Here is a 23,432-nt window from a genome sequence, read left to right on the forward strand (position 1 = left end):
AAAGAGGAAGCCGCCCAAACCTAGTCCTTTTTAATTGTCTTTCAGGCATACAAAATAAATTAATATAAGCTTAAAATATCTTTATTAAATGAATTGACTAAAATGTATAATTATTATAAACTAAGAAAGAAATTACATTCTGAAACGTGGCTAGCTCGATTTCGAAAACTTCGAAACTTGCAATTAGATCTAGAAAAGTTTTCGAATTTTCATGAATGATTTGCTTTGGTGGCAGTGGTTCTCTTGAGAAAAAGAGCGCCAGAATCCAACATTTTGGCTCCTCTGGCGGGTAGTTTAAGCTTTCAGAAATATTTTAAATTTAGTTTCTCGTCGATTTCCAATGCGTTCGCAACCAAAAATCAGTGCCTAGGAAAAGCGCCCGGTTCGCATGGCCAGCGGGAAAGAGATGCAGCTATTTGTATAAGTATTTCGAGTGCTCGGGCGATCGACGGTTATATTAAAGATATATATAAATATATATAGGGGCCTGTGTGCGTGCTGTGTGTGATTTAAGTGAAAAAATCCGATTTGGAAACGTTGCAATGCCCGAATCCAATTCAAAATTATTGTAAACAAATATTTTTTTGTAATCTGTTAGCAACGGGAGACCAGCACCTGTTCTAACGATATTACGGATAATACCTGCATTTGAAAATAGTTGCGAAAGTTCGCTGCCATTTATAAAGAAGAAAATAGAAACTATGCTATTTATAAAACACAGCCAATTTTTTTGGCCGTAAATGATTTGTATAAACTGAATATTCCAAAATTAAATCAAACAAAACGTGAGTGGGCTGAAAGTTTGGTGAGGTGTCGCCGCCTGTGAATGAAAGATATCGCATCCTGTACCTTATAAAGAAGATCCTTTGATTAAGCAGCCATCATTTAATCCAAGGCTAGACGCACCACTAAATCGTGGTGGTTACGCAACCCAGTGTAGATCGCTGTGGTGGTAAATTAAAAGTTCCGAACTCATCCGCATCGTCATCGTCTGAAGCCCCTTGGAGGAGCAGAGCAGAGCAGAGCAGCTGCAGCGGATGCTGCACCCTTGACGTGCTGATCTGTCCTCATTCCCCGACCCGTCATCCAGCCGCAAATTATTCTAAATGCGGAAGTATTTCGTGTAAGTTTTTCGACTGTGTTCTAAATAAAGTCATTCATTTTACAAGTGCCGCTGCCGAAAAACAAAAGGGGACATACGTAAATGGGTTAAAACGGTGGTAATTATTTATAAACGCACTAGGGATTTGCACCAATAAAGAGATGCCTAAGAGATACCGTTAGTGAAAGCTCTTAACGGTACTCTTCACCTGGCTCTTAATTGGATTTTTAATTTTTGCCAAAAACATGCGCAAACGAAACCAATTCTCCTGCGCAGCTTCCACCTGTGGCCATTGATTCCTGCTCTTCGCTCTCTTGGTAGCTCTATAAATAAGAAATATAGGAATACATATTTGTTATTGTTTATATTTACAATTATTTTTATACCCGGTATGCGTCGAAGGAAATAGGGAGGGAATTTTAAATCAATTCTTGTAGACTTCCGTGTCAGATTTAATGTTTATATTTTTATTTTTATTAAAGTACATATTTATTGATATTAATATTAGCTTATTTAAAGGAGTTTCAAAGAGATGTATAACTGACAATTTTGTATTTTTGAAAATGGTATAAAACATTCGATAAGTAATCGAAAAAAAGGTATAAAATGAATCGATAAATCAACGGTTTAAGCCCCAAAAATTTTAAAATTTATATTTTTAAGATACAAGACCTTTGAATACTTTTGCAAATTCATTTAGACTTTTAACCTCCTGCATATAAATCATCAAGAAACTAAATATTCCTACAAGTTCATAAAATGTTCATCTTGAAAGCTTTAATTATTGTAGGCATAAATATTTTCATTATTTTTGGCAGGTTAAGTCGATAGTAAAAATCGAAAAGTAACCAATTCATAGCCATAAAACCCCCATAAAAACTAGAATACATTGTAATTTCGGATTATCGGCTAAGTGAATGATAACAAAAACACACAAGTGCCACTAAAAATGCTGAACTATTTGATGTACATACGTGAACAACATTCCTTTCTTATTTGGATTCATGCCAGAAATGCCATTGCTTTGTACAGAATTTCGAATGTTGATCATTCAAATAATGTATGTAGAACAGAAAAAATACTCACAGAAAAAAATCCTTATCAAATTTACCTATAAAATGTATGCCCCAAATTAAGGATCTTTTTTTATTATTTTTTTATTATTATAAATATTATGCAAAAACAATTTATTTACAGAAAAAGAAAAGCTAACAAGTTGTACGAGATCAGATGCATCATCTGTATCCATCGCTGAAAGGCGATCAGCTCTGCCCACTTGGCTTCCATCCCCAGACCCGATATCCGACACGATGTAAGCGCTGTTTCCGGGACTACAAGGAGCATGGGGCCCGCCGAGCCGGAGAGGAGGTGGCGGCCTCTTCTCCAAATCTCTCCGATGCCCAAACTTCACGGTCAGTTTTCAGATATATTTTAGCCCGTTAGAAACAACAATAAGATACTTTATCTACAGGCCCACATCCCGGACTTGGACGTCAACACAAAATCTTTCCAGCATAAATACCCCCAATGGGAATGACATAGGTACGAATGGATCTATCCCTGTTATTGCAAACGAAACAGGATGAAAAAAAAACTATTTAAATCTAGTGTGTCACACAGAGCTGTTTAATTGTTTTATTTTTATGTTAATGAACGCTTTGGGCTAAATCATGATCTATGACTTGAGTGCGTTCTCTTAAACAAAAGCCAATATTTCTATAACTTCATAGTATTTGGGTGTTTTTAAATGTTTGGTCGAACTACTCGTACTTATGTATGTAGATTTAGAATAATGTCTGCAATCTTGTTTTCCTATTATAAAAAATTATTCAAATCATAAATCAGAGATATGTACATTTAATAACATTAAATAATGATTTACGATTTCTCAATGTTTGGACCTTTTCATTGGCATGAATATTTAATAAATGAGTTTTCTTAACTTTTTATTGAAAATACTGAAACTTGAAACAGTAAATATTTAAAATCATATATTTTATAGTAAACTTTGAGAAATCATTTTTTAAAAATTCGATATTTTAAGTTAATACAATATGTTTAAATCTTAATCAATGTGTTTGTTTCTTTCACTCTCACTCTGCGCTTGCACAAAACAAACCCACATCGACTGTGCCGTCTCTGTTGCCTTCTGTCTGTCTTTATCTGCTACTCTCTCTCCTTCACTTTCTATCTATCAACACTAATTTCTACCATAAAACAACTGTTATTGTTAACTACTACCAATGATACGCGTTACCTGTACCGTGCACTCTACGTTTTGCGCGAAAATCAACGCTACTTGCAATCTGCAACCTGCAACTTGCAACTTGCAACATGCAATACGCACCTGCATGCCTGGCGCCTTACGCTCTTACTGAACCCAGTTGTCCACTTCAATGTAGAGCTGAGGAAGCGTCCGCAATCGTGGGCCTCTACCCCGGACATTGATGAGCCAGACGATGCCGGACGTCGACCACAGCCGGCTGCCTCCAGCAGCAACAGCCGACCGTCCGCTAACGAGGATCACAATGTGGCCGTTACCGTCAAGTTGCCGGTTCCTCCGCGGCGACACACAACCGCCCTGGACATCAAGGAGGTGATTGTATTATTATTTAACTATAATTTTAAGATATTATTTTACTTTCTTGATCTCAAACAGGTGGAACATGCCCTCACACCGACAGCCCGTGTCACTTCCTCTCCCAGTAAAACTTCAAGTATTCCAGATGAGTTAGTCATCCTATCGACAGACAGTCTAGCCGAGCGTGTCCGTAAAATGAATCTCCTAAAGAAACAGCGCAGTCTGAACTCTCGGGAAAATAGCAGAGAGCGATCAGTTCCGCGAAAAGAAGAGTAAGTTTCTGATTATTTCCTTATTAATTTAAAAGCGATGATGTTTAATATCATATTAATATTATGAACTCATTCATTAGGGACAACGGGACCACAGCTGCACCACCACCGATACCCGATCGTCCAGAGCGGAGCAAGTCGGGTACTTCCCTGAACCAAGCTCCTCCATCCGAACAGAAACGCGCCGCCCTACCGCCCAAGAAGGTGTCAGTTGCAGCAACCACAACAACTGCCAGCAGCAGTAGCACCACCAACAGCTCTACCCTAAAGACCGCATCCTCCTCCGCAACCAGTGAAGTGAAGACCACCTCGTCATCCAGTTCCTCGACAAGCTCCCTTTCGGTTCGACGCAAGGAGCCGGATGCTGTGCCCACCAAGGAAATAAAGAGACAAACTGTGCCGGCTGCCTCAACGACCAGCAGCACCGCCACTGCCCAATCCAAGGGTCAGGACACTCAAGGCATGCAGGAGCAAATGAAGACCCTCAAAGCCGATCTAGAGGCTATGAAGGCCAGGGCGGAGAGAGCGGAGCGGGACAAGAGCGACATCCTGCTGCGACGCCTTGCCTCCATGGACACAGCCTCCAATCGGACGGCAGCCTCCGAGGCTCTCAATCTTCAGCAGAAGCTGAACGATATGAAGGAGCAACTGGATCGCGTTACTGAAGACAAGCGGAAGCTCAATCTTCGCATGAAGGAGATGGAGAACAGGGGTAACGAATCGGAGCTGAAACGAAAGCTTCAGGCTGCGGAGCAGATCTGCGAGGAGCTGATGGAAGAGAATCAATCGGCCAAGAAGGAGATACTCAACCTGCAGGCCGAGATGGACGAGGTGCAGGATACGTTCCGCGACGACGAGGTCAAGGCCAAGACGAACCTGCAAAAGGATCTCGAGAAGGCCACCAAAAACTGTCGCATCCTCAGCTTCAAGCTGAAAAAGAGCGAACGCAAGATCGAGACCCTGGAGCAGGAGCGACAAAGTTCTTTTAACACCGAACTCAGTGCAAAAGTGAAGAAACTAGAGGAGGAGCTGCGTTTCTCCAGTGAACTGACCAGGAAATTACAGGTAAAATATCCCGTTATATAATTTTGTCTTCTTACAACCTCGAATCTTGACAGACGGAAGCAGAGGAGCTTCGTAATCCTGGAAAGAAGAAGGCTCCCATGCTGGGTGTCCTGGGAAAGTCCACATCCGCGGAATCAAAGATTACCCGAGAGTCCCTAACACGCGGCGGCTCCCAGGAGGATCCGCAACACTTGCAGCGTGAACTGCAGGACTCCATTGAGCGGGAGACGGATCTGAAGGATCAGCTTAAGTTTGCCGAAGAGGAGGTAATGCCTCGTGACTCACATACATATATCTTTTAATAAATTTCATGCATTTCCACAAGAAGCTTCAGCAATTAAGGGATCGGGGAAAAAAGCGGGTTAGATTCAGTTGTGGCACACAAACTTCTCCAGATTGTGTCCAAGAGGTGATGGCGTTTCCACGAGGCACTCAGACTATTCCCATAGTCCACAATGAAGTATCCACCAGTATAGAGAACTTGGTAACCTCGGCCGAGGCGAACACCCAAACCGATCCGGAAGTCTCGGTTAGAAATGTGTCGAGTGAAAGGGAGACGACCCCGTTACCATTTGGTTCCTTGTTTGGCGCACCATCGGCCTCCAGAGTTGGTCAGTCCAAGACTCTGCTCTTCCCCAGTGCCATGTCGCCCATCCTTCTGAGTGGTGCAGGTAACCATGGCTTCCGTGGACCACTCGATGGTCAGAATCCGATCCAATCTGTTTTCTTGTTCAGCTACCATTCGTAGAACCAAACACTTTATGTTCCGTTCAAGCTTTCCTTCAATGCAACAGAACTATTTTTATCCTCGAATACGAATATGATATTTCGAATATGGGTTTATTCAGTCATGTCTAATGCCTTGTTCTTCCTTATTCAGATGCGATATAATGAAGTTTTTGTGTTTCAGGCTGAACATTTGAGGAAAAAGGTGACTCGTTTCGAGGATGAAAATGAGTCGTTGATGATGCAGTTGAAAAAAATGGCAACGCGCTCCAGAAGTACGAACCCAAGTAGAAATTTTATTTTAAATAAGTACATAACCCTAGTTCTTAGACAATTTATACACAAATGACTCGTTATTGCCGCTTTTAAGTCCAAAGGAGACTGTGATTCTTATGCTGAGGTCAACAAAAGTCCAAAAAACGACTGTCCTCAGCGGATATTTTTTTTATTAACCAATTTCGAGAGTTGTAACTTAACCAACTAACGTATTTTTCATGCGCTTATTAATAAATCGACTGAACTGCCTAATTTGCCATTTTTTACGGCTGCTCTTTCACTAAAAATTAACTAATTTACCATTCCGAGTAGCTAACGAACTTTGTGACTAAAATATAAGCTTTTCAATGGACATTAATTAATCGATGGACTTTCCTCCAGGTCGGAAACTAAGTCCCACTCCACATCCTCATCGTTTGGCTCCCGAGGTGCATGCAGATCGGGATGAGGGAATCTCCGACGAGGACGATCCGGCTGAACTGCGAATTCTCCTGGAGTTAAACGAACAGGAAGCTTCGATCTTGCGACTTAAGGTGGAGGATCTGGAGAAGGAGAACGCCGAGTCCAAGAAATATGTGAAGGAGCTTCAGGCCAAACTGCGACAGGACAGTAGCAACGGCAGCAAATCCTCCCTTTTAAGTTTCGGCACCTCTACTAGTGCGGCAGAAAAGAAGGTTAAGACCCTTAACGAAGAACTAGCTCAACTTCGTAAGACAATGCAGGAGAAGGATCAGACGGTGGATACACTCAAGGAGCAGCTGTCGAAGGTGACCGCCTTGGAGTCGGAGAACGAGAAGCTGGCCAAGGAGAACAAGCGGCTCATAACGCTGCGCAAGGCGGGCGAAAAGGGTGGCGAGGTGGACCAGAAAATGAAGGAATCCCTGGCAGTGGCCCAGCGTGAGAGGGACGAACTGACGGCCAGGGTCAAGAGGATGCAGCTGGAGGCTGAGGCCAAATTACCGCCACGCATCGCCAAGCGGGTCAACGACCTGACGCCCAAGAGTCACCTCAAGAAGTGGGTGGAGGAACTTGAGGACGAGATTTGTGAGATGCGGGTGGTGCTCAGCTCGAATGGAACTGATCAGCTCAAAGCCCTGCAAACAGCAAAGGGAAATCTGGAAGAGGAACTGCAGAAGTGCAAGCAGAAACTCACCCTGGCCGAGGGGGATGTCCAGCGACTGAAGCTCCTCAACGGCACCAGCAGCAAGGTGACCGATCTTGAGCAGAAGCTGAAACGCAGCGACGAGGATGCGAAGAAGCTAAACTCCAAACTCAAGGACCTTGAGGATAAGGTGAAGAAACAAGACGCCCAACTAAAACAGAGCGAAACCAACAAGTCCAGTTTGGAGTCGCAAGGAAAGCGGGAGAAGGAGAAGCTGGCCACTTTGGAAAAGGATCTCGAGAAGCAGAGCAAGGAGAAGGAAAAGCTGGAGGCAAAGATCACGCAGCTGGACTCTGACCTGCTTAGTGCCAAGAAAGCGGCCGATAAGACCAAGTCCAGTCTGGAGAAGGAAATCAAGGACCTGAAGACCAAGGCCAGCAAGTCCGACAGCAAGCAAGTGCAGGACCTTAAGAAGCAGGTGGAGGAGATCCAGGCCTCACTGAGCTCAGAGCAGAAGCGCTACGAGGACCTCAACAATCACTGGGAGAAGCTCTCCGAGGAGACCATCCTGATGCGGGCCCAACTAACCACCGAGAAACAGAGCCTTCAGGCCGAGCTCAATGCCAACCGACAGAAGATCGCCGAGATGGAGACCATCCGCGTCGAGCGCACCGATATGGCCCGCAAGCTGAACGAAGCCCAAAAGAAGATAGCCGATCTGCAGGCCAAGGCCCTGAAGGCGGCTAATGGAAATGGCTCCGGCGGGGAATATGAAAGAACCGTTCTCAAAAACAAGTTGGCCGAAAAGGAGCACGAGTACGAGCGGCTGCGACGGGAGAACGAGATGAACATCGACCTGGTATTCCAGCTGCGCAAGGACAACGACGATCTCAACGGCAAGCTCAGCGACTACAACAGGATCGAGCAGGCCCAGACATCACTGAATGGTCATGGAGCAAGACGGGAGGCCGAGATCAGAGAGCTCAAGGAACAGTAAGTCCAACTATATTGTCTCTGATTGGAGTTACTTGCAACTCAATATGGTATTCTTAGGTTACAGAGCACTGAGCTGCAGATGAAGTCCGAGGTGGCCACCACTCGATTGCGGTATGAGCAACAGGTGAAGAACCTCAGCGGCGAACTGAACTCAATGCAGGTAAGATGGCTAAAAGTTATATAAAAATAGAAGACTAAGTATCTCCCATCCTAGCGCCAATGTGAACGCTTCAAGAAGGACCGAGACGCCTTCAAGCAAATGCTGGAGGTGGCCCAAAAGAAAATTGGGGATCTGAAGGCGAACAATACGGGCCGACAGAGTCGCGGCTCCATGCACAGCAGCGATGATGATGACAAGAGCAAAATTGCTTACCTGGAACAGCAGATTGGTCACCTAGAAGATCAGTTGGTTGAATCTCGTCTAGAGTCGAGCAAAATCAAAACGGAACTCGTCTCCGAGCGCAGTGCCAACGAGATTAAAATCTCCGAGATGCAATCGAAGTTAAACGAGTTCGAAGAGGAACGTGTCATTGGATCGGGAAGCACCAAGCTGCCGGGCATGAAGACAAAGCTGGAACTGTCCTGGCAAAAGGAGCGTGAGGATCAGCAGCGTCTGCTTCAGGAAACCTCCACACTGGCCAGGGATCTGCGACAGACACTGTTCGAGGTGGAACGCGAACGGGACAAGGAGCGTTTGGAGTCCAAACGGAAGCTGGACCAAATCAAGCGAGCCACCGAGGAAGAGATGGAGGAAGGTCGAAAGAAAATTGCCGAGCTTCAGTGCGACCTTCTCGAGCTCCGCGATGTCCACGCCAAGTTACGCACCTCTAACGAGAAGCTGCGGCGAGAGGTAAGTTTAATTCAAAAACTTTAATATTTTCAAAAAATAAATTATTTCAAACTCCATTTAAACTTTCAGCGTGAACGCTACGAAAAGGAATTGATCAAACGCCGCATGGAGGCCGATGGCGGTGACAGAAAAGTGGGTGCCCTCTTGCAAACTGTCGATGAGTTGGTGAAGATTGCTCCAGACTTAAAGCTGGGCAGCAGCGGTGGATCATCGCGTGGCAGTTCCGGATATGACAACAACCTGCGCCCGGAACAGCCCAACGTTCGTCGCTCACCATCGCCCACCCTGAGCACTTCACAAATCACTAGTGTTCTGGCCCGACTGGCCGAGGCTTCCGAAGAGCTGCGCAAGTTCCAGCGACTCAACGAGGACGAGCAGGAGCGCAGCCGAATTCGGCGGGGCAATTTGCGTCGGGCTGCTTCACAGGAAAACGACCATCATGGCAGCACCAGTTCCGTGGCCAGTGCAGCGGGATCGCAGCGGGGTAGTGGACGCCTGTCCAGGAATTCATCCAATAATGGCAGTCTGATTCGCAAGAGCCTGTCACTAGATCACTCCATACAGAGGGATCAGGTAAGTTTTGAAAGGGAGAGGTAATCCAGGAGTTCTAAACCTCTTTGAATGTCAATCCTAGAACATTTGGCGCCAGGACGACGGTAGTGTCTCCTCTATGCAATCGATTGACTCAGAACTGGGTGGCTTGGTGCGGGACTCCAGCTTGGATTCACGTCTGGACTCGCGTCTATCCGGCGGTTCCACCCAGAGCGATTTACCACGAGGACCTCGCAAGAAAAAGAAGGGAATTATGGGCAAATTGCGCAGCCTGACCAAGAGCAGTCGCAATTCCGAGAGTGAAATTTCAGTTAGTATTTAGAATATAAGATATAACATTTTAAACAAACTAACCTTTCTTTATAGATTCAAGGATCTGACTCAGACATTAGTGTTGCCAGCGATATGAGATCAAGCAAAAAGGATCTACGCGGGCGGCTCTCCGGCATGTTCAAGCGTTCCGGCTCCAATTCTCGCAGTGAAAGTATGGAGCGGGCTGGATCCGAGCAGAGACCCGTAGCTGTCACAGTCGTGGGCCATCCAGATGGACCGCAGCCGCGAGAGCCGCCTCCTGCAAATTCCCTCACCCCAAGACCCATACGTTCTGTAAGAAATTAAAAGGAAAATGTAGAATCACTATTAAATATACGATTTTCAGATACCAAAGCCACCTAGCGGCGGAGTACCCACCACGCCGACCACAAGACGACGCATAGCCAAGTAGTCATCACCGATTTATGGATTTCGACCTCATAGGCATCATCTAATCGTAGTTGTAGGCGTTCGTTTAACCCTCGCCCTCATTTGCTTCCAAATTCAAGCTTCTACTCATGCCATACCTTCATATTTATTTGTTGTTTTTAAATACTTAAATACATTTTATTTTAAATTATAATCTCAACCAAAATAAAGTCATCTTCGAATAATCCAAAAGTACGCAAGACGCTAGATTTTCTAGATTAAAAAACGTTTGGGTTAAAAGATAAAAGTGGAACGATACGAACGAACATTTATGTGAATTAATCCGGCAGAAAGTAAACCCATAACGATTGGGCAGGCACAATTAAAGTATCCCCAGCCATCAGGCGGCCTCTCCAACTCGACACAAAAAAAGAGTACGGTAGAGACTAGGAACATCTCCACAACTTCCTCTATCATTACAGAAAACTTTTTGGGATGAATTATTTGAAAATTTCAAATGAAAGTGAAACTATTAACAAGAATATCAAAAGTCACACGACAATCGTCCCCGAATCTTGGAAAACATAGGGTTTCCAAACACGGCACTTAGTCAGGGCTATATCTTTGCCAATATTCATCCGATTCTTGAGCGGAATATCTTAAACGATTTGTATTTCGATTCCCTTCCAATCTGCATCAAAATCTAGAAACGAAATATTTTTTAGATTTTTTGGTCAATTTCCGGGGGATCCCTTTTAAAAATGCATGGAGCCACGATATGGCCCCCAGCGAAGGCTATATCTTGGCCAATAATCATCCGATTCTTGAGCGGAATACCTTTAACGATTTGTATTTCGATTCCCTTCCAATCTGCATTGAAATCTAGAAACGAAATATTCTTTAGATTTTTTGTTAAATTTTCTGGGAGATCCCTTTCAAAAATGCATGGAGCCACGATATGGCCCACAGCGAAGGCTATATCTTGGGCAATAATCATCCGATTCTTGAGCGGAATACCTTAAACGATTTGTATTTCGATTCCCTTCCAATCTGCATCAAAATCTAGAAACGAAATATTTTTTAGATTTTTTGTTCAATTTCCTGGGAGATCCCTTTCAAAAATGCATGGAGCCACGATATGGCCCCCAGCGAAAGCTATATCTTGGCCAATAATCATTCGATTCTTAAGCGGAATAACTTAAATGATTTGTATTTCGATTCCCTTCCAATCTGTTTAGAAGTCTAAGATCAAAATATTTCAAAACCTTGACTGTTAATTAATTATTAAACATATCCCATTCGAGATTATTCAAAAAGTATTCAATAGCAAAGATCGATGAAAGCAACAATTAAATAAAAGAGTGAGTGACATTTATTCTATTTACTTGCAATTTATGTATATATTCAAAGTATTTTGTTTTGCTTAAAACTTTTTTACTTCCATGTTTTGTTTGTTTTTTTTACATACTACATTAATTTCGTTCGTTAAACATAATTTCAAAATGTATAATTCATATCTGTCATATTTCACATATTATTTAATTAATTACTTTTGTTTGATGACTTAAACCAGATAGGTAATTTTAATTCAGAACAATAGATTTCAGGTTTCTCTGACCGTTTTTTTTTGACAAATAATGAATCCAATATTATATGCAAACCATAATGCTTGGAGTGGCGATTTGATGTCATTTTGAGTACATGGCATGTTTAAATAAATAAATTCAATCGATTAGATAGCCCTGTAGGGATATGGGTGAGGATATTGGGTATACTTAGGGGGTTCTACGCAAATCTAGTGCGAGACACGAGACGTATGTAGGGGGTACGTTTACAGTTATTATTTGTGTGGTATTTACTTAGCGTTTACATAGCGTTCAATGTTCTCTTCGTCTTACATTTATACATTTATGCAATTTGTCTTTTCGGGGGAGTGGGGACTATTTCTGCTCAGTTTTCAGTTATCAGTTTTAAGTTTTCAGCTTCAGCTTCCGTTTCCTGCTCTTGTTCTTCTTCATTTCGTTAGTACATACATACTTATATGTGTGAGTGTGTGTTTCCTTATTTGTTTGCTTGAACGAGTATATTTCTAATTTTTATTATTATTTAATGCGATTATTTGTAACTTGCTGAATTTTTTTTTTGTCGCTCGATTTGGTTGCTGTTGTTGTTGTTAATGTTGTTTTAAAAAGTTGTTCAATTATTTTCTCTTGAGTGACTACCATTTTCAGTAACAATGTCCTTAATTGCATCGCTTATTCTCATTTTGTATGCTTTAATGTCCTTATTTCACGTTTTCTTAGTTTTTCGTTTTTTTTTTTGTTTTTGTTTTGATATTACTTAGGCACTGTGTTCGTATTACATTAAAGAATTAATTTAAAATTTAAATTTAGGTATGTATAAATACATTGTAAAAAATTTCTTTAAGTTTACCGTAAACTAAAATCTTGCAACTCTATATGTATGTATTTCTTTTTCAAGTTTTTTTCTCATTTTGTTGCTCTCAATATTTTTGCTTTCTTGTTGTTTCTGTTGCATGTATGTCCTTGTATCTATGTATGTTAGTTAAGTTAAATCCTGTCCTCATTGTATATTCTTATAAGCTGTACCGTGATCTCTCAGCTGCCATCAAATGCTATCGTTTAACGCCTATTTACCAGTTACCATTTACCATTTTACCCCACATTATCTCGATCTAAAAATACGCGTAGAAAAGTCTAAGAAATCATTCCGAAATGAATGTCATTTGAAAGTGACAAAACGTAGCTTCCTGTTCAGTTTTTGTGTATTTTTTTAGTTTTTAGTTTTTATCATTTCAGCCCCCAAGTCGCAACACTTATTAGCCTAAAATCGTTACAATCTGGTTTACAAGTTAGTCCTATAAATGGTAGGTGTAGGAGGTTTCTATGTGTCTCAGGGCTAGTCGTAAAATGAATACGACCAACCGTTTCAATATCAGTTATTTAGATTCCAGTTTCTTTCCTTAGTTTGGTAATAAAATTCAAATTCATCAAAAGTTCTTTCTTTTGGCTTACGTTCGGTAATGGTAATTGATATTAAATTCTTTACTATTTTATCGTAAATTATATTTTAAAATTAATTTTTACTCTTGATAACGAAATCGTTGCTGATTATTCAAGTATTTTTTAGAGAGCTTTTCAATTAATAAACAACAGAAAGTAGAAAACAAGTTTTTAGTACGAACTTATGCTGGTAGCCTATTTATTCATTAGGGTTTTTTTTTTTGTTAATTGGAGCTACGAGTTGCATAGTTTTGTAGTTAAGCCTTCTTATTTTCAACGTAGTCTCGCCTTAATCTGCCCCTTAATGTTGCCTTTCGTTTACAGTCTCAATTTTTGTTTTTTTTTTTTTGCGTTTTGTTTCATTTTGGTTATTTTGCTTAGTTTTGCTCTTTTTTTCTGCATTTTTTCCATATTTTTGTCTATTTTTATTTACCTTTAGTATTATTAACTACGTACAAATTAGTTCTGGTTCGCTATCCTCTGCACTTGGTTTATTTTAAAATTACCATATACTTACATACCTCGCATCGAATTTTGCTTAAGAACGAACCAAAGTCGGGCTAGGAATTACAAGATGTGATGATGTGTGTGGTGTCCTTTTAACTAAGTAATACACAATTTGTTGCATAACATGCAGGCTTTAACAATTATCCTTCAACTCGACTTGACTTTAGAATCCTTTTTCACTTAACCGAATAGACTCCTCTCTCTCCCCCCAGATAGTTAGATATTCAATGGGGAAAAACTGTCACTAACATATGAAGTAATGTGAAATTATCATTATAGTATAGAATTACAGATACAAAACATGCCACCCACATATATACGTATATATGTATGTATATGTCTGCTGAACTTTAATCTTATTGAATTCATTATCATTTATTTGTTTGGATGTTCTCCCAACTCTGTCAATTGTCCTTGTCCTATATAAATTTAGTCATTACAAAAAGGTGTCTTAGGTGGAATCGTTTTGTCTTAGGAATTTAGCTTAGATATCTGTTAAATCTCATTTCTTATTTCAAATCATTCTAGTCTTTAATGGCTAAGAGTACTTCCTTACATAAAAACAAGTCGCACGGTGTTTTGGGGATACAGGATATAGGAAGGATGGATCTAAGGTAGTTGGTCTGGGATCTTCGATGTGGGAGAAAAAACATTTAAAATTCTAGCCTGCCTAGCAAATGGTAGAAAAACATCTGAGTGTACCGAGTTTGTGTGTTTGTTCGTTTAGTTGTTCTCTTAGCTTAACTATGGTTACCAGTCGACATTTCCGATTCGTTAACAAATTCGAGAGAACTTAAATGTAAGAACTATAGACCGAAAGCAATGATAAGATTCATGTTTATCCCCTCCTAGAGCTACATACATAGAGCTATACAATTCAGTATCAGTATACACAAAAAAAAAACGCTTTCTCCTCTCATTGATTTTGGGCTTGCATTTTGGCGCATCATTTGTATTTTAGCTTATCAGTACATTAAATTATATAACCCTTACATTATTTTTTGAGTTATGGTTCTCTCTTCACCACTGCTGGCTGGATGATATATCTGACTGGAAAGGTCAGACTGGAAAAAGGCAAAACCAATATCTGTTTTCGAAAACAATAACACAATAATAATATGAAAAGGCAACACAAGGCAATTTTCAATTTCAATATCAATTCAAGCTGTGAAAATTAAACAAATACCGATACGCAAACTCAATCGTCGTGAATTTCTGTTGTCATCCCAACCATCAATTGGCCGATTAATAAACACCAACGAATAATGAAAGAACAAAAGCCATATACACCAATGACATCAAATGGAAACCAAAAAACAAACAAAACAATCTGATTTTGTTATTCAGCTTCTGCTGTTGCTGGTTCTGCGCTATGGTGCTCCAATGTGGATGTTTCCGGATGTCTGGATCCTCTGGACATATCGAATTCATTCATGGATCTATGTTGCAAAATTGGACTTTTGTTACAACATATTATGTATATTGTTATGTCTATTAAATGTATTATGTTTATGTGTTACTCTGTGTGTGTATGTGTGCTGACAAACATTTACACTTAATTTTAAATCTTAATTTCGTTTTGTCTGTTTTTTTTTGTTTAGCTTGAAAGTGCAACACTTTGTTTATTACAATATTTAAATTTATTTTACCGTTAAATTGTTATATTTTATAATTATATGTATATAGTATATATAGTTGTATATAGTAGGTGTATTCATATATATATTTTTTTGTTTGTTTATTACGTTTACGATGCACATATATTGTATTTAGTTCTTTTTCGAATAGTTTTTTTTTTAAGTTTAGTTTAATTAAAAAATGGTTTACTTTCTGCATACAACTTTAAAATAATCGGTTTTTAAAAAATCAATTTGTTTTACAATTAACAGTCAGTGTCTTCTAAATAATTTTCTCGTCGCTCCTTTCATTACGAATACACGCTCGAATTAGTTAATAATTTCACTTTAACCTCCACTAGTACATGTTAATTAATTTGCAACTTAAGTTGCAAATCCTTTTTAGATGATGAAAATAGAAAATAATATGCAAATATATTATTCCCAAATAATAATGGTCATCATATACAATTACATCAGGTTGATTTTCTGGAAATTCTCCAATATTATTACAAAAACTGTTGCCCTCTTCAATGGCGGCAAATTGATCTCTTGTTGCATCTGAAACAGGTTCAATGTCGATGTTGCTGGGTGTTGCAGCTGCCTGCCTCTCTATTGAAAATCTTGATAGAAACATAAAAGTGATATAGAAAGTCCATATCCTGCGCTTCTCCGTCCATCTTTTCTTCATCCTCACGCCTCGTCCGGCCTTCCCCTCGTCGCATGCCAGATGACCTCTTCTCACCTTTCCGACACCACTAAGGAAAAACTAAAAAACAAAAAAAGTGAATACTGGCACACACACACAGATACAGATACAGAGCAGCCAGCGAACGGGGCCAAGTTAATAAAAATAGGTTGAATTTCAATAAAAACTTGAAAGATTTGGGTGTTTTTTTTTTTTCAAAAATCGAAACGTTTTTCACACGTTTTACTTTACTTTGCATTGTTTTTGCTTTTCATTTTGTGTTTGTTTTTCTTTTTTTTAATTTTATAATTAGTTATAAAATGTAAGCATATGTATTTGTAATTTAAACGAAATTAAATTAGGAATTTATATCTGTAGGATTGGTTTTTGTTGGTTGTTGTAGAGTAAAAATTATACGAAGAACACTAAGCAATAAATCACCGAAAATAAAGTAAAGTATGGTATTGTATATTGTAATTAAATGTATGTATTGTAAATCGATTTGTTGTAAATAAACAAATTAAAAATTAGTGTATGGTATTTTAATAGAAAAAATTACTTCATATTTTATAATATATGTGTATTGTAAAGGTATTAGCATATAATATGTTTCTCATTTTGTTGTTTGTTTGTTGATTTTGTTTTTTTTTCCATCTTTTCGTTTTTTTGTAATAATAAATTGTAAAATCGCAATCATATAATCATCATTAAAATAGTTTACTTTCATCTTGTTTTACAGACAGTGCACGCTCGGCGGTTAGTGAGCGTGCAGAGTAGTTAAGAGTAAATATGTATAAGTAATTAAAGATATATATATATATATGTTATGTTCATAATCAATTAAACTTTTCTGCTTGCTCTTTATGCAATTAACTTCCTCTTTCTCTTCCTATATATTTTTATTTTTCCATTTTTTTTTACCTCCTCCCTCTGCTGTCTTGCTTCTGTTCTGTGGTTGTTGTTACCAAAATGGGGTTAAGTGTAAGTGCGTGTGCGTGTTGGTGTTGTTTGTTATGTGTTGTTAACTGATGTTTGTAGTGCACACTCTCTTAGCTGGTTGTCGTTAGATCATCCTGCTGTTGTTGTCTGCTTGGCAAACGATGAAAATCTTCAAAAAAAAAAAAACAATGTGCAACGCAACTCTAAGCATCGTATCTTTTTTTTTTTTTGTAACTTGTCCTACGCCTGCTGCTGCTTCCCTTGTTTTATTTTTTTTTTTTAACTCTCTCTCATTAACTGTAGCTTTAAATTTACGTTTCCTTTTGCTCTTTTTTTTAATCATTTTTTTTTTGTTTCATTTCGTTTTAGTTTCCTTGTTATACTTGTTAAATATATATGTGTATATATATTGTATATAAGTATGTATGTATATAGTTTTATGTATATTTGTTAAGAGTGTGTTTCGTATTTTTTGTGGTTTTTGTTGATTTCCATATCCATTATAATCAATCTTTATCATGCTGCTGCTGCTTGGCTTCTTCTTCATGTTACCTCTTCACCTCGCTTTAACTAAATAATAAATCCAACGCACTATATAATTCTAGTTTCAAGTTCAACTTTCGCTTAGATGTAAACGACGACATACGCTTATTAATTAGGTTTCTTTATATATGTAGTTTAACTTTTAGCTAGTTTTGTTTTGTTTACTTTAATGGTAAATTTTTAATTTTGTAACGTATCTTTCCCATGTCGGTCCCGCCCCTCCTACTCATTCTCCTCCCTATTCTCGACCCTCAAAATGCATGACATACTGGCCACTGAGTCAATTAGTAATGGCTTAAATAAACTGTTTCTGTTTGCCATAAATTCGCTACATTTTTCCCCCCCTACAAGAGGGAGAAATTGCCGTCATAATTAACCATAAAAATGGCCAATGAGTCACAGAGGCTAAGGCAAGCATAGAGTAGAGTTCTCGGTATCATTATCTTTCCTTCTATTATTAATTCCTTTTCGAATTTCCGCTTAACCTTGTCGCCCAAGTTACCGACGATAGATAATGCAATAGACGATCTAAAATGGGGGGGCCAGAGAAGGCGAAGCAGAGACCGGCGCGTGCTTTTGCTTTAAAATGTACAATTTCGAATTTGTATTTACTAATTTTAGTAATTAAGGGGACCTTTACTCGTTTACTTTTACTTTTTAAATAAAATTATAAGTTCTTATTTTCTTTGTGTTGGTATTTCGCACTCTTTCATCTTGATCTTGTGTCTAATTAGCTAAACTTTATACTTGTAAATCATTACTTTTAAATCTTCACGTTTCTATTTGTTTTTTTTTTGTTTGTTTTGTTAATGCCATGTATCGTATGTATCTACGGGTTTTAGTTGGTTGGGTAGTTCTTGTTAGTTGATTCTGGCTGATTGGTTTGTAGGTGTTTGTTTTCATTTTTTTTTTTATATATATATATAAATGGGATACAGGAAAATGCTCGTGAGTTTTGTTTTGTTTTTTTTTTTTTTAAGTGAGGCGCATGAAAGAAATAATGTTCTCGTCTGAATGGGTGTTTCTGATGTTTTTTTTTTCCTATAAATTACATACTCATTTCTATAGAACATACATGTATATCTATGAATCTGACTTGTCGCTATGTATTCTTGTGTTAAATTTGTTTCGCTTTAAATTATAGTTGTACAAGAGTTTAAATATTAATTTCAACAACTGATCTGATCTGAAATAAAAACGAACAGACGACGCTTTAGCTTACAATTACCACCATCTTTTTTTCTTCATCATTCGCCGACGAGGACAACGCCGACGGCTCTTCTACTCCTACTCCTACAACTCCTACTTCTACCACTATGCCACCTATTCCTCCACAGTCTGATCTTAAAGCTTCCGCTTTAGACAGCCTGCGAGGCTGCATAGGGTGGCTGCGTGGAGCTATCGTTGCCATACGCCGACCGCGGTCCAGCTGCGTAGTTAGAGGCTCCTTCCTGCTTCACGTAGTTGCTGTAGTCGTAGTCGTAACCGGAGCCATAGCCACCGTAATCGTATTCAGATCCCGACTTCGAAGCCGAGTTTCCCGGTCCGGTGCGTGGCATGCCACCAACGGGTCCAGTTGTTGAGGGACCTCCCGCTGCCCAGGTCTGAGCTCGCGAATACATGTCCGTGGCAGTGCCAGCTCCAGCGCCAGGGGCTCCGGTCGGGCCGGCCGAGTTGGGCGGCATGTTCCACGTATTCCAGCTACCGCCGCCTGATGGTCCCGAGGGAGCTCCAGTTGACGTAGAGTTGTACATGTCATAACCGCCATAACCCTGCGTCTGCTGCGGTCCAGCGTAGTTAGACCATTGCGGCGGAGGTCCCTGGGGGCCAGGGGGTGCTCCCCATCCCTGGTACGATCCAGGGCCGCTGTTGCCATAGCCATACTGCTGCTGCTGCGGAGATGTACCCCAGCCCTGGTATCCAGGCATCATGTTCGGCGCTCCAATGGGCATGTTTAGTGGTGGTCCACCCATCTGACCATTTTGGCCCTGCATCATGTTGATCGGAGCATGATGAGGTCCCCAGTGGCTGCACTCGTTTCCAAGCTTGCCATAGGCGCCGCCAACCGTGCTATTGTTGGAGTTCTGGCCGCCAGATCCATCGCGAGGCTCGGCCTTCTTGATCTCGACCTGCGAAATAACACATTTTTTTTATTCAAAATACACTCAGACTTTATACTAAAAAATAAATTAATAAAAAACAATAAATATTTTATAAAAATAATAAAATAAAAGTAGGTTGGTATATTTTTGTCATAACATACCTGCTTGCCATTTAGATTGATGTAGCGCTCGTTAGTAACGTGCTCCACCGACGACTCCTCCTCGAAGGAGAGGAATCCAAATCCACGGGACTTCTTTTTCTCCTGATCGTACATGATCACCACCTCGGTGACCTTGCCATATCGTCCAAAGAAAGTACGCAGATCGGTCTCGGTGACGTTCGATGGGAGGCCACCCAGGAAGACCTTATAGCCGCCGCCCTTCTTCGGCTTCTGGAGGGTGCGTGGATTACACGGCTTGGGATCAATCGTGCGTCCGTCCAGCGTATGCGGTCCATTCTGCAGCACGTGGTTGACGTTGGTGGGATCGGCAAAGGTTACAAAGCCAAAGCCGCGTGACCTTCCGCTCTCATTGTTCTTCATTACCACACAATCGATGATGTCTCCGAAGCGGCAGAAATAGCGCGACAGGTTCTCTTGCGTCGTCTCCCAGGACAGGCCGCCCACAAACAGTTTGCCCCTTTCATCTTCCTCCATGATGTTATTTTGGTTGTGGTTGTGAGCTATAGCGCCGGGTAGGTTTTCAATAATTGACGTAATCTTGCCGCTTTTTTGGTAACACGGGGTGCAAAGAAATTATTATGTGTTTTCAATGGTTTTTTTTGGGAGAGCGCACTTTTAAAAATTTCTTTTTTTTACACTTTTGACGTTGCTATTATTTTAGTGGTTTGTTATGTATTTTTAAGCTTGGTTTCAACGTTGCCAAAGTTCTTGTTCTTCAAAACAATTAAACAAAAGCCACGACGTTTACACGTAACTTTCTACACATCCAATGTTGTTGTTGTTGTTGTTGGTAGCAGGCACATGGAAAGATACAAAGATAGAATTTAAGAAATCTTGGCTATAATATGTCGGTTATTGGCTGGACGACTGACTGATCTCGATGGGTGCGAAAAGGTGGAAGTGTGCAGATGACAAAAAAAAAAAAAAAAAAAGAGAGAAATAGACAAAGATAATTATGAAAGGCGCAGGCAGGCAGGAAGGCAGGGCAGGGCAGGCAGGTAGGCAACCGGCCGGTGGTACCCACACATCTACACATTCCCAAGTATCTGAGTGAGTGTGATTTTGCCGTCTAACTGCTTTTTTTGTACACGTTCACAAGTTTGTTGGCTTGTTTGCAACGAGGGAGAGGGGCAGGGGTAGAGAGCATGGGTCTTCTTCTTTCACTCGCTTTTACACTGCTACGTGAAAGTATTGTTTTCTTTTCGCTGTGTCACTACTAGCGGCATTGTTGTTGTTGCTGCTGCTGCTGCTACTGCTGTCCGCAGCACAGAGCCATGTCCCCAGCCTCACACCCACACACATACACGCGCCGCCTCCTATCAATGAGAACAACGAACTTATTTCCAAGGTGAAAAGAGAGCCGCCGCCGGTTCACCACATTTGCGCGCCATTTGCCAGGAGATTGCCAGATATGTTATATGTCGGCTACGTAAACACGAATTCCACACAAATATTTTTGTCTTTTACAAATTAATTCTCGCTTCACTTTTGGAGCACATTTTAATTTATGTTTCTCGTTTCCCACAATTTTTTTTTTTCATTGGCCAGTGAAAACATGTGGCAACGCCGAGTCCGACATGAAAGCGAATGGACAGCTCAAAGAAACGCACCAAAAAGCAATGCCCTCGCCGAAACGAAACCAGATGAAATGTTAATTTTCGTTTCAAATAAAACAAACACTTTAATTTGATTTTATTTTTCACAAGTCGGAGGGATTCCTTTACCTCCTAGTAGAGTTCACTGTCTGCTCGAACAAATGAATGAATGGCACCGATAGTGTGTGGAAAATTCACCACGGCAGAAGCAGGCAACAGCGGCGGCGACGGCAGCGAAGAAAAAAAAACAAAATGGAAGACGTGCCAGATGAAAAAAAAAATGCTACAACAAAGAAATCCGAAGAAATGCTGTTGGGCCTAAATTCTTTAAATCTGGTACACATTTCACATAAACCTAAATTTCTTTTTTCATTTTCGCATTAAATAGCATCATTACAATTATGAAGGAACACCGGCAAAACACACAAAATCACCTAAATCACAATTCGATTAGACCCTTTTTGGGCCAGCACTTACATGCCGGGGGTGGGGGAGGGGGGAAAATGTAACAACAATTAAACAAGATTTCTACTACGCAATTTTAAAAATTTCGCATGATTTTGTATTTTGCACCGCAATCTATTGGCAATGTGTGAGTGCATGAGCTGGCCGTACGGTGCGCGCGTTGGTGTGTGTGTGTGTGTGTGTGTGCGCCGCCGACAGAGCGAACCGAACGAGTTGCGGTGGTGTGTGTGCGTGGCTTTGCCAGTGTTGGTGTGGTGTTATACATAGCATTTTTTCTGTGTATGTATAAAAATATGAAATTTTTCCACTTTGATGGAAAAAGAATGCCGAAAGTGGCACGAAAACCGATGCCCCATGCCAAAATGCAGACTTGCACGGATCAAGGGCCCCCCAAGCGTTGGCCAAGAACACAAAGAGCCACAGTTGAACGAGCCGAAAAAAAAAACTACACACCATCACACCAGCAGCAATGGCAGCTGCGTCAGGTACCCAGGCGTTTTGGAAAGGCAGGCATTTTGTTAAAGCACCGTAATTGTTATGTAAAATGTGATTTTCAATAGCTCTCCATTCTTACCGTTTGTGCCAAGTGTTCGTCTGTGGTTTTTTAAAGATTTCGCACTGCAAATTCACTAAATTTAAGTGTTTTTTCCTTAAAAAACTAGCTTATAAATAATTGTATGATTTTGATGCATACGATATAACCTAACTTATGATAGACTCGCCACCGCCACGTTTAATGTAACCAAGCAAATTTAAAACCAGGGCTGCATACATTTTACCTTAAAAACTGTATGGCTACTTTTAATAAAGTTGTGCTACCAGATCTCACACATAATGCTGTTAATCACAATTTTTAAAAGAATTATTTATTTTTATATCCAGGAAAATTATAAAAGACGACAATTTATTCATCATTTTTTATTAATTCGAAAAATTGCTATATTTTAGCAAATTGAAAACCAGGGTCTTCTCTTTTCCAGGCATCTGTATGGGTATTGTATGGTAAAGGAGTGCTACCAGATCTTTCACATTATGTATAGATGGATTGTTTACATTGGTAAATCACGCAAATTATTTTAAATATAGATTGTATGAGAAAATGCCGCTCCGGTCTTATAATGCTGTCTAGGAAAATAAAAGGAAAGTTTACTCTCCGATGAAATTCGTGCGTAAGCCTCGAAAAAAATTCGAGAAGGCGTATTTGGTGAACTCCTGGAGATAGGCTCCCGATATATGTGTACCAGAATGGAAACTAAACTTCTCTCCAGGGTGTCCTCTGATTCACAATGCATTTGACAGACAAAACACAGGCCTATGGAATGACAGACAAAAGTTTTCAGAGAATATTTGCTTCAATTATTTGCCAGACTTTGATCCTACTACGAAGCAGCCGTTTTACAGCGTTTCAGTCCATCAAAATTCCGTTTCAATCCTTTTGGTACATTAATCCGGGCTAAAGTCCCGCAAATGAGTTATGGAAATAGTCTGTAGGAGCTGCCATCATAATCGGCGACAACTAGGAGCTTTATTATTAATGAAATGATTGAAGAAATTATGTTTGAATGTGTT

The 23,432-nt window shown here is 40.2% G+C and overlaps 3 protein-coding genes across 8 annotated transcripts; 1 reads left to right on the forward strand and 2 right to left on the reverse strand.

The window, feature by feature from the left end:
- The first annotated feature begins 326 nt into the window (after window positions 1-326).
- LOC6497293 (myosin-6) lies at window positions 327-10,458 on the forward strand. 4 transcript variants are annotated; one of them, XM_001962342.4, is made up of 15 exons: window positions 327-1,123; window positions 2,300-2,514; window positions 2,574-2,644; window positions 3,487-3,698; window positions 3,762-3,955; window positions 4,036-5,020; window positions 5,074-5,286; window positions 5,349-5,691; window positions 6,404-8,117; window positions 8,178-8,280; window positions 8,335-8,970; window positions 9,040-9,543; window positions 9,605-9,832; window positions 9,889-10,128; window positions 10,181-10,458. In XM_001962342.4, the coding sequence occupies exons 2-15, from the start codon at window positions 2,333-2,335 to the stop codon at window positions 10,244-10,246; spliced, it is 5,691 nt and encodes a 1,896-aa protein (XP_001962378.1). In that variant the 5' UTR covers window positions 327-1,123; window positions 2,300-2,332; the 3' UTR covers window positions 10,247-10,458. The 4 variants fall into 4 exon arrangements, with proteins under 4 accessions (XP_001962378.1, XP_014761619.1, XP_014761617.1 ...); XM_014906133.3 differs by lacking the exon at window positions 5,349-5,691 and adding an exon at window positions 5,931-6,021; XM_014906131.3 differs by having other exon boundaries at window positions 3,505-3,698.
- Window positions 10,351-10,991, reverse strand: LOC26514418. The gene is made up of 2 exons (XM_014906838.3): window positions 10,531-10,991; window positions 10,351-10,476 (listed from the first exon to the last, which is right to left on the reverse strand). Exons 1-2 carry the CDS (start codon window positions 10,678-10,680, stop codon window positions 10,468-10,470), a joined length of 159 nt encoding a protein of 52 aa, XP_014762324.1. The 5' UTR covers window positions 10,681-10,991; the 3' UTR covers window positions 10,351-10,467.
- Window positions 10,992-16,484: 5,493 nt separating this feature from the next.
- Window positions 16,485-22,635, reverse strand: LOC6498243 (heterogeneous nuclear ribonucleoprotein 27C). Of its 3 annotated transcripts, none has more exons than XM_001962341.4 (3): window positions 22,438-22,635; window positions 19,783-20,561; window positions 16,485-19,648 (listed from the first exon to the last, which is right to left on the reverse strand). In XM_001962341.4, exons 2-3 carry the CDS (start codon window positions 20,275-20,277, stop codon window positions 18,878-18,880), a joined length of 1,266 nt encoding a protein of 421 aa, XP_001962377.1. In that variant the 5' UTR covers window positions 20,278-20,561; window positions 22,438-22,635; the 3' UTR covers window positions 16,485-18,877. The 3 variants fall into 3 exon arrangements, with proteins under 3 accessions (XP_001962377.1, XP_044572538.1, XP_032307398.1); XM_044716603.1 differs by lacking the exon at window positions 22,438-22,635 and adding an exon at window positions 21,876-21,985; XM_032451507.2 differs by lacking the exon at window positions 22,438-22,635 and adding an exon at window positions 21,528-21,603.
- Window positions 22,636-23,432: the final 797 nt, after the last annotated feature.

The sequence above is a fragment of the Drosophila ananassae genome, chromosome 3R (genome assembly GCF_017639315.1).
Source record: "Drosophila ananassae strain 14024-0371.13 chromosome 3R, ASM1763931v2, whole genome shotgun sequence".
In the NCBI taxonomy this organism is placed as follows: Eukaryota; Metazoa; Arthropoda; class Insecta; order Diptera; family Drosophilidae; genus Drosophila; species Drosophila ananassae.

Coding starts and splice junctions, on each gene's coding strand:
- LOC6498243 (XM_001962341.4), bottom strand. CDS start 20,277: ATGGAGGAAGATGAAAGGGGCAAACTGTTTGTGGGCGGCCTGTCCTGG. Junction 19,649..19,782: donor TCAATCTAAATGGCAAGCAG/GTATGTTATGAC, acceptor GTTATTTCGCAG/GTCGAGATCAAGAAGGCCGA.
- LOC26514418 (XM_014906838.3), bottom strand. CDS start 10,680: ATGATAGAGGAAGTTGTGGAGATGTTCCTAGTCTCTACCGTACTCTTT.
- LOC6497293 (XM_001962342.4), top strand. CDS start 2,333: ATGCATCATCTGTATCCATCGCTGAAAGGCGATCAGCTCTGCCCACTT. Junction 3,699..3,761: donor CCGCCCTGGACATCAAGGAG/GTGATTGTATTA, acceptor GATCTCAAACAG/GTGGAACATGCCCTCACACC. Junction 8,281..8,334: donor GCGAACTGAACTCAATGCAG/GTAAGATGGCTA, acceptor CTCCCATCCTAG/CGCCAATGTGAACGCTTCAA.